Source organism: Barbus barbus (genome assembly GCF_936440315.1).
Source record: "Barbus barbus genome assembly, chromosome: 17".
Lineage (NCBI taxonomy): Eukaryota > Metazoa > Chordata > Actinopteri > Cypriniformes > Cyprinidae > Barbus > Barbus barbus.
Genome location: NC_136745.1, coordinates 29,426,763 through 29,440,275, shown reverse-complemented (window position 1 = coordinate 29,440,275; position 13,513 = coordinate 29,426,763). Strand labels below are relative to the sequence as shown.

Below are 13,513 nucleotides of genomic sequence, written 5' to 3'. Positions count from 1 at the left end.
GTAGCACTAATAGAGAGATACAACCACGAGCAGACGTATCTAAAGTGCTAGAAAAGAGAGAGTCCACAGTTTGTTACATCATCAAATGTTTATGCGCTGTTGGATATGCTGAGGAATTGCGATAAATCAGGAAGATTACTTACAAAGCAGTCCTTTGTGGTAGAAGTGATGGTTCTACCATATTTGTAAGAAGGAGTTGAATTTACAGCTTTAGCTATATGGAGTTTACACAAGACTAGATAATGATCTGATATATCATCGCTTTGCTGCAGAATTTAAACACAATTAACACAATTAACATAAATGTAATAAAGTCTGTATGGTGCCCTGGTGGCCTGTATACAATAGCCAGTACAAACATCACAGGGGATTTATCATTAATACTTTTTTTCTCTAGATAATGTTATATGAAGCACCATTACTTCAAAGGAGTTATACTTAAAGCCTGTCTTTTTATCTAGTTTATGATCAGTTATTATATAATTTACAAAAAGCACTTTAGTAGAAAGGCACCTATTCAATTAGCCAACTTTATCATTTGTTTCTCTGCTATATAAATTTTTCATTTGTTGAACATCAATTAAGATGTTACTCATAAATTGGTTTGGACGTTTTTTTGTATTTTCTAGTTCGGGGAACAGACACAGTTTCTATGGTGTGATATCTAGGTGAAAGAGACTCTATGTGCTGAGAATTGACTTCTGTGATGTGAGGCGACTAGCAGACGGTCGGTTTAGCCAGTCTATCTGCTTCCTGACCTGGGCCCCAGTTAGTCAAGTACAAACTTACGCCATATTTCTAGAGAGAAGAGCGGCACCACCCTAGGAGGGATGAAGACCATCTCTTTTCAACAGGTCAGGTCTGCCCCAAAAAATCATCCAATTGTCTATAAAACCTATGTTATTCTGCGGGCACCACTTAGACATCCAGCCATTGAGTGACGACAGTCTGCTATGACTCTCATCGCCACAGTAAGCAGGGAGCGGGCCAGAGCATATTACAGTGTCTGACATCATACTTGCAAGTTCACACACCTCTTTAACATTATTTTTAGTGATCTCCGACTGGCGAAGTTGAACATCATTAGCGCCGAGGTGGATAACAATCTTACTGAATTTACGTTTAGCATTAGCCAGCACTTTTAAATTTGCCAAGATGTCAGGCGCTCTGGCTCCCGGTAAATAATGGACTATGGTGGCTGGTGTCTCTATTTTCACGTTCCGTACAATAGAATCGCCAATAACTAGAGCACTTTCATCAGGTTTCTCAGTGGGTGCATCACTGAGTGGGGAGAACCTGTTTGATGTTTTGATCGGAACGGAAGAGCGGTGTTTTGACCCGCATCACAGTCACCCAGTTGCCCTGCTGCATGGGCTCTAATGCCGGAACCGAACAATGTACAGGACTCCCTAAGCTAGTCGCATCCAAAGCAGTATCTACAGCCCTCACATTCTTACTGTCCTCAACTAAAGTTTGGATGCGTGTCTCTAGTTCTAAAACCTTCTCTGTCAGCCTAACTATTTCCCTGCATTTATCACATGTGAATCCCTCGTCGCTGACAGAGAAAGGGATATACTATACATGTGGCAAACAGTGTTAACAACAATAGCAGGAGAAGAAGCCATTACTCACCGTGATTGATGAATGATACCGACTTAACTTACCACTGTTGTTTGATTAACTCGTGAAAAATGGAGTGAGAAAAAATAAAACAGTAATAGACGCGAGTAGAAACACTTATGACAAGCTAACCGGCTAACAAATGCTAACGCGCTGCACGCGCAGTTTTAGATTAAAAGCGAACGATCAAATTAGTCAGGTTAGTTTGATAGATAATATCAGAAATATGGTGGGAATTAAGTTATGTTTTACCACTTAAACAACAGAGAGTGAAAGTAAGATTCAGCAGTAAGATTCAACAGAAAAGCGAAGCTACACGGAGCTACAATCGCAAACCTCTCAGCAGCATGACAGATAGGAACAGACAGGATCCTATCTAAAAGAGCTCCTCGAGCGACGGGCGTCTTTTTAAAGATGGCTTCCCGCTCGTGTGTTTCTGGGTGTGGTTTTTCCTGGCTTTATCTGACAGTTACGATCACTGTGTCTCGTGCTTGGGCTATCAGCACGCTGAAGCAGCGCTCGTGGATGAGTCATGTTCTCATTGCAGGCACATTACATTTACATTTTACATCTTACATTGCATTCAAGTTACAGTTTTTACATTTTATCAGCTCTTGCTTTCCCTGGGAATCGAACCCATGACCTTGGCGTTGCTAGCACCATGCTCTACTATTTGAGCTACAGGAAAGCCTGGAAAGGAAAGGAACATGACCATCAGGATGCTGTGCTCTAGATACCTCCTCGTCAAACCGGGGGGTATCCCCCTTGCCATGCCCCGTTCTAGCTACTTCAGCTCATGGTCAGGGTGACTAGAGGATCACAGTGAGAGCTTCCCCGTCGAGTGCATCTCCGCGGGCCTCTCACTCCTCCAGCGCATTGCAACATCTGGTGTTCCCGGACGAGCTCTCGGGATCCTCGGACAAGGCACGGCCCAGCATCTGCATTGGAGGGCGAGCTAGGCTCGGGAGATGATGATTCGGCTGCGCTGCCTCCGTCAGGAAGAGTGGCGTTGCCTGAGTCAGATCCTGAGCTGACTACTATGCTTTCCCGGGCCGGACTGGAGGCCTCCTTCTCCCGAACGCTCGAGGCTGGACGATTGGTTCCTGGGGGCGCAGGCCAATCGCCGGCAGCCGCCCCCAGTTCCTTTCTTCCCGAAGGTGCATGAGGAGGTGACTAGGTCTTGGAGGGCACATTTTTCTGCCCGAAACAGGCCTGGAGCCTCGACGGTAGGGCGGTCCAAGGGTATGTGGAGATCCCCCCCAGTCGAGAGCGCTATTGCCATGCAGCTTTGCCCGCAAAGCGCCGCCGCCTGGAGGGGTAATTCACGCCTTCCGTCCAGGGCCTGTAAGTTCTCGTCCGCCCTAATAGCCAAGGCTTGCAGTGCTGCTGGACAGGCCGCTTCTGCCCTGCACGCCATGGCCCTCCTGCAAGTCCCCAGACACGTCCCACTGCCAGCTGTTTTACTCCCTGTCTGAGGGGACCCTCGGCACAGACGCACTGGCACACAGCTGGCCTCGTTGCCTACGCAAATATGTGTTTCCCCCAGTGAGCGTTCTCGCACAGACCCTGTGCAAGGTCAGGGAGGACGAGGAGCAGGTCCTCTTGGTGGCACCGTACTGGTCCAATCGGACCTGGTTTCCTGAACTAATGCTCCTCGCGACAGCCCCTCCTTGGCAAATTCAACTGAGGAGGGATCTCCTTTCTCAGAGAGGGGGGGACCCTCTGGCACCCACGTCCAGACTTGTGGAATCTCCACGTGTGGTCCCTGGATGGGACGTGGAGGTTCTAGGTGGACTACCTCCAGTGGTAGTAAACACCATCACTTCAGCTAGAGCCCCGTCTACAAGACACGCTTACAGGCTGAAGTGGAACCTGTTCGTCGATTGGTGTTCTTTCCGCCAGTGAGACCCCTGGAGTTGCTCGATCGCGGTCGTGCTCTCTTTCCTGCAAGATGGGTTGGAGCAAAGGCGGTCTCCCTCCACCCTCAAAGTGTATGTTGCCGCTATTGCCGCACATCATGATGTAGTAGGCGGTAAGTCTGTGGGGAAGCACGACTTGGTCACCAGGTTCCTCAGAAGGGCGAGGAGGTTAAATCCTCCGCCCTCATCTGGTACCCTCTTGGGATCTCCCCTCGGTCCTGACAGCCTTGAGGGAGGAGCCCTTTGAGCCTCTGCAGTCAGTAGAGCTTAAGTTTCTGTCATTGAAGACGGTGCTCCTCACTGCATTGACCTCAGTCAAGAGGGTAGGGGACCTGCAGGCATTTTCGTTCGACGATTCGTGCCTAGAATTCGGACCGGGTAACTCTCACATTGTCCTGAGACCCCGGTCCTGGATATGTGTCCAAAGTTCGCACCACACCCTTTAGGAATCAGGTGGTGAACTTGCAAGCATTGCCCCGGGAGGAGGCAGACCCAGCCATTGCTCTGCACTGTCCCGTCCGCGCCGTGCGCATTTACGTAGACCAGACGCATAGCTTCAGGATATCAGTGCGACACCTAACACGTTTCCGAGATTTTATAATCTCCGTGTAGAGCCCGTGTCCTCCTGTGTACTTGCCTCAGATGGCCAGTAACACTGGAACCTGCTCGGTTCAAGATTCAAGAGATTCAAGATTTTTATTTGTCACATACACAATTATACAGAGTATAACCAGCAGTGAAATGTGGGTGTCAATCACGCTTACTGCGCCATTCCCCTCTACAGACTGGATACGTGCGCTTTTATTGCTTCTCAGTTCAGTTCCCCGCGGCCAACCCTGTTGAAGTTCCTCCCGCACCCTCAGCAGTCAGGCATGGCAGAGCGCCAAATGCCAGGTCCAGCACTCGTGTGTTTGCCCAAGGTCAGCCCTTGTGCTGGGCTAGGTGCCCGTGTGTAGTGATTTCCCTTCGGGTAATCCCACATGTGTAATCTTCCATGGTACGGCTCCCCTCATGTTGAGCCCGTGTCTTTCCCTGGCAGAGACCTTCTGCCATCCCTGCTGTGTAGTTATCTCACCCCAGGCTGGCTGAGTCTACCTCAGAGACTTCCAAATGTAGTACTGCCCCTGGCCAGTCCATATGTGTAATCTCCACATGGTACCTCCTTTACGCAGGATGTGAAGGAGGGAACGGAGACATAACGTCCCGTCGCCACAGTTGCTGTACCACCGCTGTACGGCCGGGGCACACAGTCTCGGCTCCTCAGCGAAAAACTGATGTGTGTTTGGGAGCAGGGTGCGCGTGGCGAAACACGCACGCCAACTGTCATTGGTTTGTTTGGTTAACACTCGAAGGTGATTGGGCTCTCGGGCGAGATCCCATTTTCGTCAGTCACTCTGACGTTACGTCTCCATTCCCTCCTTCAGGGAACGAGGGTTACATACGTAATATAGACGATTTCCTTTACCTAACCCTTAATACTAATCTTGAAATCCATGTTGACCGAATAAATGGGTGTTTCTTCAACTATGGGCACTTTTGTATCCCAGGCATTGATTTCTATAAAAGCTAAGAGATTTCCTAAGAACATACTTTCTTTTTTCTTATGTTAAGGTCACATGCTTTCATCTTAGTTTTTCAAACACCTTTAAATCTTAAAATATAAAAATCCCTGTTAAAATATAAATTAGTTTTTTATATATAATTTTATAATTTAGAGGGAGTGACACTTTTTCATTTGTGCAAAAATGATTTATTGAATGGCTCATATTATTTCAATATTATATTTGAATAAAATGTAATTTATTGCTGTGATCAAAGCGGAATTTTCAGCATCATTACTGCAGTCTTCAGTGTCACATGGTCCTTCAGAAATCATTCTAATATGATGATTCGCTGCTTAAGAAACATTTCTGATTATTATCAATGTTGAAAACAGTTGTGCTGCTGAATATTTTTGTTGTAACTGTGATAGGTTTCAAGATTATTTGATAAATAAAAAGTTCAAAGGAACAATATTGATTTGAAATACAAATCTTTTGTAACATTATAAATGAGATTTCAGGGACTTTTGATGAATAAAAGTATTAATTTCCCCAAAAAAACCTTACTTTTGAATGGTAGTTTGAATGTTAAATTTAATATATATATATTTTAATATATTTTGCCATTTTACTTTTTTCCACTATTTTTATTCACTATTACATATTGTCAGTTCTGTTCCAAATTACATAAAAAGTATTAACTATAATACAAACTACTTAGAATACAAAAAAACTAACTATGAAATAACAAACAATCAAACTAATATATATATATATATATATATATATATATATATATAGTATCTCACAGAAGTGTGTACACCCCTCACATTTTTGTAAATATTTTATTATATCTTTTCATGTGACAACACTGAAGTAATGACACTTTGCTACAATGTAAAATAGTGAGTGTACAGCTTGTATAACAGTGTAAATTTGCTGTCCCCTCAAAATAACACACAGCCATTAATGTTTAAACCACTGGCCACAAAAGTGAGTACACCCCTAAGTGAAAATGCCCAAATTGGGCCCAAAGTGTCAATATTTTGTGTGGCCACTATTATTTTCCAGCACTGCCTTAACCCTCTTGGGCATGGAGTTCACCAGAGCTTCACAGGTTGCCACTGGAGTCCTCTTCCACTCCTCCATGACGACATCACGGAGCTGGTGGATGTTAGAGACCTTGCGCTCCTCCACCTTCCATTTGAGGATGCCCCACAGATGCTCAATAGGGTTTAGGTCGGGAGACATGCTAGTGTAGCAGAGGCCAGCGGGTAAGTGCTGTGCAGGTAAAACCTCACTCCCCGATCTCAAGTGGCGCTCTAGCGACAGACGCTAGGGGCCGTGGCCTTTAGCCTCCTCGTTAGAGCGCCCGCCTCCCACGCCGGAGACCGCGTTTCGAACCCTGCTCAGAGCGGGGCGAGTAGGACCGCAACATTGGTGCCGTGACCTGGATGGGAGTGAGGTTTAGGGGGGTGAGTGTAGCAGAGGCCAGTGGGTAAGTGCTCTGCAGGTAAACCCTCACTCCCCGATCTCAAGTGGCGCTCTAGCAACAGACGCTAGAGGCTGTGACCTTTAGCCTCCTCGTTAGAGTGCCCGCTTCCCACGTCGGAGACCGCGGTTCGAATCCCGCTAAGCGGGGCGAGTAGGACCGCAACACTTGGCCAGTCCATCCCCTTTACCCTCAGCTTTTTTAGCAGCTGGCTTTCTTGTGCATCATCTTTAGAAGAGGCTTCCTTCTGGGACGAGAGCCGTGCAGACCAATTTGAGGCAGTGTGCGGTGTATGGTCTGAGTACTGACAGACTGACCCCCCACCCCTTCAACCTCTGCAGCAATGCTGTCAGCACTCATACGTCTATTCCCAAACACAACCTCTGGATATGACGCTGAGCACGTGCACTCAACTTCTTTGGTTGACCATGACGAGGCTTGTTCTGAGAGGAAACTGTCCTGTTAAACTGCTGTATGGTCTTAGCCACCGTGCTGCAGCTCAGTTTCAGGGTCTTGTCAATCTTCTTATAGCCTACGCCATCTTTATGTAGAGCAACAATTCTTTCTTTCAGATCTTCAGAGAGTTCTTTGCCATGAGGTGCCATGTTGAACTTCCAGTGACCAGTATGAGAGAGTGAGAGCGATAACACCAAATTTAACACACCTGCTCCCCATTCACACCTGAGACCTTGTAACACTAACGGGTCACATGACACCGGGGAGAGAAAATGGCTAATTGGCCCAATTTGGACATTTTCACTTAGGGGTGTTCTCACTTTTGTGGCCAGCGGTTTAGATATGGCTGTGTGTTGAGTTATTTTGAGGGGACAGCAAATTTACACTGTTATACAAGCTATACACTCACTACTTTACATTGTAGCAAAGTGTCATTTCTTCAGTGTTGTCACATGAAAAGATATAATAAAATATTTACAAAAATGTGAGGGGTGTACTCACTTCTGTGAGATAATGTGTATATATATATATATATATATATATATATATATATATATATATATATATATATATATATATATATATATACACACACACACATATATAATTAATGATTATAATTATTAATCAATAATAAAATTAATATAAACAATAAAATTAATAATAATAAATAATAAAATAATGTTAAATTAAAATAAAAATGTTTATGTATCATTCCCACCACCGTAATTTCCACCACTGACTGAAATCTGATTTGAGATGTTACAAAGTGATATTTCATATAAAATTGACAAAAATGACAGAATAAATTCAGCTAGTGAAATGTGTGAGAGTTTGTTTCCTAAAACGTCACTGTGCCGATATAGAAGAAACACCCATAAACAGTCTGTATTTAGATCTTCTGCTGCAATTTACCATTTGACGTTAAATATGCCGCAGTCGTTTGAAAATGTAAAGATATATCTGAAGTGCAAAGCTTATTCTGAGCCGCAAGCATAAATGAATGTCTGATTGATATCCAGCCCCCTCTCAGTCACACTCCTCCAGTCCTGTTCCTGAAGGTCCTTATGTATTATATATATTGCGATTCATCAATACGGCCGACTCTGTGGCAATATTCTGCTCAGTCCTGTTCAAACAGAGATCTCTTACATGAAGTAACTCCTCAGACAGCCGAGTGGCAGCTCTCAGAGTGAGCGATGTGAGCGGATGAGAGTGATGTTTGGTCAAGCCACTCATCTGTGAGTTAATGAGAGGATGTGGAGAGGCAGGTGCAGAAGCGTGGCCTGAGCAGAATACTGAGTGCCGCTTAGACGCTTAGAATTCCAATAAGCGTCTGATAACACAAGCAGTTGCGAGTTGAAATTATGTGCGTTTGATTCTGGGCTGTGGACGTCTTGTCTGTTGCATGAATAGGGAATGCTCTCCTGACGTTTGGGAATGGAATGGACTTCACGCCCACTCCCACCCGACTGCCACGGTTAAGCCCTGTGACGGACCGAGGGCCACGGAGAACGACTGTGTTTGTCACGATGGAGACTGAACAGAACGCTCTGAGCCCAGCCAAACCCACACAGGTGAGGGTTAGAGATGGGGAGCAGTTTGGTCATGGGTTTATAACTGCCTTGATTGTAGTGTGGCTCTGAATGAACTGGCTTTGCACAATAAAGAGCCATTTCATCTGTGCTGCTGAGAGATTGCAAAATTGGGCCGATTTCTCTAGAGCTGTACAAAATGGCAAATGGGGAGTCTTAATAAATGTAAAATGGAATAAAAATATGTGTTGCCTGTTTCAGTGTGAAGTGCAGCACTGTGTTCTTTCAGTGTGGGGGGTAAAGAAGTACAGGTAACGTGAGTAACGTAATCAGATTACTTTTTCAAGTAGCTAGTAAAGTATTGAATTTCTTTTAAATTTGCAACAACATATTTGAGTTGATTTTTTTTTAAATAAGTAATGCAACAGAACGCTCTGAACCCAGCCAAATCCACACAGGTGAGGGTTAGAGATGGGGAGCAGTTCGGTTATGGGTTTATAACTGCCTTGATTGTAGTTTGGCTCCGAAGGAACCGGCTTTGCACAATAAAGAGCCATTTCATCTGTGCTGCTGAGAGATTGCAAAATTTGGCCGATTTCTCTAGAGTTGTACAAAATGGCAAATGGGGAGTCTCTTATGGTAAAACCAGGGCTGCATGATTAATACAACTAAAATGCAATAAAAAGAGTGAATGAAATGTTTCAGAATGAAGTGCAGCACTGTGTTCTTTCAGTGTGGGGCGTAAAGAAGTACAGGTAACGTCAGTTACATAATCAGATTACTTTTTGAAGTAGCTAGAAAAGTATTGCATTTCTTTTAAATTTGCAACAAAATATTGAGAGAGATTAGAAGTGAGGTGCAGAGACACCTCTATCAGCCTGGGGCTTATCAATTATCAATCTAACTTGTTTATTACAACAAATAAGCAAGCCCAGCCCTGATGGCAAAAAAATAAAAAAAATAACACAAAAGTAACAATGCATTACTTTCCATAAAAAGTAACTAAGTAATGCAATTAGTTACTTTTTATGGAGTGACACCATATTTTTAAAAGTAACTTAATGCTATATACTATACTAACTGAACACTATATTCTTATATTCTTTTTTGTACTTTGGCTATTCACATTATGCAGTTGTTGTGTAACAACTATAAATGTATGTCATCTTTGAGCAACATTAAAGAGTCTGCATAAATGCCATGTCAGATGCCACCTTTGCATGCTGTTCCAGCTTTGCAGTGTAAAGATGGCTTTTGTTAATGTTGATACAATTTTTATTGGTAACAGGTTATAGTATTCTGATTGAATTAGTTGGTATAGTAAATTTTAGTATATTTGGTTTTAAATACAGATACATATGGATGTCCATTTCCGACACTGATTAAAGAATAAAAAATGTATCTAACAATTCCGACTTTTTTCCTCAGAATTTCATGATAGGCCTATATAAACTCACAATTATAAGAAAAAAAAGTCAGAATTGCGAGATATAAACTTCCAGTTGCACGAAAAAAAGTCAGAATTGCGATATTTAAACTTATTGAGAAAAAAGTAACTTATTGAGAATTGTTAGATATAAACCCGCAATTGTAAGAACCCCCCCCCCCCCTCAGAATTGGACTTAATAACTTGCAACTGCGAGTTTATAGTCAGAATCAGAATTGCAAGATAAAAAGTCTCAATTATTTATTTATTTTTCATTCACTTAAATTCAGTAGCAGAAACAGGCTTTCATAAATACATTTAGTATAATAGTTAAAATTCGCCATTGCAAAGGTAAAAAAATGTTGCTGGAAATCAATTCCAGGGGTTAAATATCGTCTTTTATTTGAACAATTTCTGACCCTGATTTGCACACGACCAAACTTCCATTTAAATTTAAACTTTTTTTGGGGGGAGTGCAAATGTAGGGTTTGCAACTCCTATTCTAAACCAAACTGGTAATGCTTTCTCCTCTCGTTCCTCAGGACTCTGCGAAGGTGAGGCTTTGGTCCGACTCCACCGCGTCCTTCGACACGCAGCAGAACTCGGCTCGTGCGTTTGCTGCGGCGTCGCTGCTTCTCTGGATTTGTGTGTTTCTCAGCTTCTTGCTCCGCTGTGATCAGTAAACAGACTCAAGACTTTTGGGACATCTATTCTGACGGGCCCGTGATTTTGGACCAACTGGAACCTGTTCAGCTCCAGAGCTGGAGAAACTGTCCACGCCGGCCTCATTTCTCTAACATTGAAGTCATCGTGTTATCTCTGTTTCTGTGGAAGCGCCAGTAAAACCTACAGAATCTGAATTTGCAAGGCACTTTTCTAGAAATGAATGTGGTTAGTCAAACTCAAAGGCCAGCGGAAAACCTACCTGTAGATATGTTCATAGCGACACAGATTCAATACGAATCTGTGCTGTTCATTGAGAGTTTCAGTGTAAAATCATATTTTTGTGGGGTTTGTGGGCGAGCCAGTTCAAAAGACTAAAAGTTTCTAAAGGCCAAATAACCTTCTAGCACTCCAAAATCAATTCCTGATGAAATGTGGAGAGAAATGAAGCTTTTTCTTCTTTCTTTTATAGTTCCTCATGCGTCAGTTCAACCGTTTGGAGATGCCCTTGAGGAAAATGGCAATTTAATATCATTCTGTTCAACTTGACTGAAGAGAAGACATAGGCTATTTCTGATCAATAACAGAATGGTAATGCTTTGGGTGGAAGTGAAGTGAAGTGAAGTGACATACTGCCAAGTATGGTGACCCATACTCAGAATTCGTGCTCTGCATTTAACCCATCCAACGTGCACACACACAGCAGTGAACACACACACACACACACACCGTAAACACACACCCGGAGCAGTGGGCAGCCATTTATGCTGCAGCGCCCGGGGAGCAGTTGGGGGTTCGGTGCCTTGCTCAAGGGCACCTCAGTCGTGGTATTGAGGGTGGAGAGAGCGCTGGACATTCACTCCCCCCACCTACAATCCCTGATAGACATGAGACTCGAACCCGCAACCTTTGGATTACGAGTCCGACTCTCTAACCATTATCACGAAGTAAACAGTACTATTCCCAAACCCCATAATGTGCTATTGGGACACAAGCTACTTCAACTAACCAGTCTTGGAGACTCAACATTGTTGTGGCGTCGCCACAGCTGATTTCCTGACCGGTACTGTGTCTTTATGTATAATACGGTGTGTTTATGAGGAGTCCCATTGGTTCTGATCATGAATATGAAGGCTGCCGTTGTGGGAACGGAGTAAGAGAGGTGTTTCCCGCTCCAGCCGCTGCTAATAAAGCCCTTGATATTTCTAAAGGAAGGCTGGGAATCTCATTATGGAACATTCTTTGGTTCATCATATGGCACTAATAAAAGATGCTGGTTCATTTAAAGCCTGTTGCTGTTCCTTTGTGCCTCAGAAACTTTGAGCAAACTGGCACAAAAATGTGGAAAAGTTAGTCAGGTGAAACTACACATGGTGCTTGTGTGTCTTTGTCAAAACCATGCTTGGGGCCAAAAGTGTGGAGAAACAGTTATTAATAGAGAGAGGAGAAGCTATAAAGATTCCTCGTTCCCACAGAGATAGTTTATGGCCAGGTAAATCAAGTGAACTGTGGCAGAGGGATTATTTGGATCTCAGGAAGGGAAGAACATTTTGTCAAAATTTGACCGTGTTAAAGCCATTAATTCCACTAAGATATATATATAAAACAAAAAAAAGATAATAATAATAGAGTTCTACAAATATATATATATATATATATATATATATATATATATATATATATATATATATATATATATATTTGTAGAACTCTATTATTATTATCTTTTTTTTGTTTTTGTATTGGACTAAAAGTATGTACAAATTATGCTACAAAAATCTGATGTGATATAATAATAAAACTGATAGTAATTAAATTAATAAAATAAAATAAAATGATATATATAATTTTGATTTATTCAAAAAAAAATCATGTCAAAAAAAGAGAAAAAAAAGTCATGTTAAATAAACTATGCACAAATTATGTTACTACCTACATCTTATGGGATATTTGATAGAGGTATACAAAAATATGTAATACAAATAAAATGTAATAATTAAAAAAAATATTAAATTAATAACATTTTTAATATATATTAATGCAAATTGAATAAAAATTACATTTAATGATAGTTTAAATCTTAAAAAATCCTAATACATTTTAAATATTAACATTGTGTATATATATATATATATATATATATATATATATAATTGCATATTTAATAAAATAAAATAAAACTTGTTAAATTATTATATTAATGCTGGAGATGCAGTCTGTCAAGGAGGGTGACAAGTTTTGCAGTTTTGTTACATTTATAGGCTTATAATTCATACAGAAATAATGTGAAAGAATTAATTCAGAGATTGCATTTATTCATCTATTTATTTTCATGTGGCTTTACGCATCTTTCTGAGTACATTAGGTACAATCTTAAAGAGGAAAACTGGTGTTTTTCTTCAGCTATTACAATGTAATTAATGTCTTGTTTGTTTTATTCTATATACACAGGGGATGATAAGCTTAGTGATGTTCTGAAGCGAATGTTGAGTGCAATAACTCAAACTCTGCCAGCCGCTTTCATCATGGTCTGTTACCCAATTACGCAGGATATCAAGATCTGCAGACGCACATGGAGAAATGCTGCAGCCCGTCTTGGCCCGGTTCCCAGTTATAATGCAGCTTTTCCATTCCAATCCTATTTAACACATTTTATTGATTAGATCCCAGTCACAGATATGGATTTCTAAAATAAAAAGGCCCATTTTCAAGCAAAAATTATAGTTTTTTTTCTTTTCTTTTAATTTCCTTTTATCCCTATCTCATGTTCCAGTTCATTACAAATTAGTCTTCATTCATTCATATTTTTAGCCTGCAAAAACCAAACAAGTAAAACAAGTACACATCACAGTCTAAAAAGT

The 13,513-nt window shown here is 41.8% G+C and overlaps 1 protein-coding gene across 1 annotated transcript in view; it reads left to right on the top strand.

The window, feature by feature from the left end:
- Nucleotides 1–11,852, top strand: part of LOC306883633 (GDNF family receptor alpha-4-like) — a gene marked incomplete at its 5' end in the record, with an annotated part of 102,167 nt that extends 90,315 nt beyond the window's left edge. The window contains 2 exons of the mRNA XM_079438991.1: nt 8,445–8,605; nt 10,532–11,852. Of these exons, the coding sequence (XP_079295117.1) occupies nt 8,445–8,605; nt 10,532–10,672 (302 nt within the window). The 3' untranslated portion in view covers nt 10,673–11,852. The remainder of the gene's footprint in view (nt 1–8,444; nt 8,606–10,531) is intronic.
- Between the last annotated feature and the right edge of the window lie 1,661 nt (nt 11,853–13,513).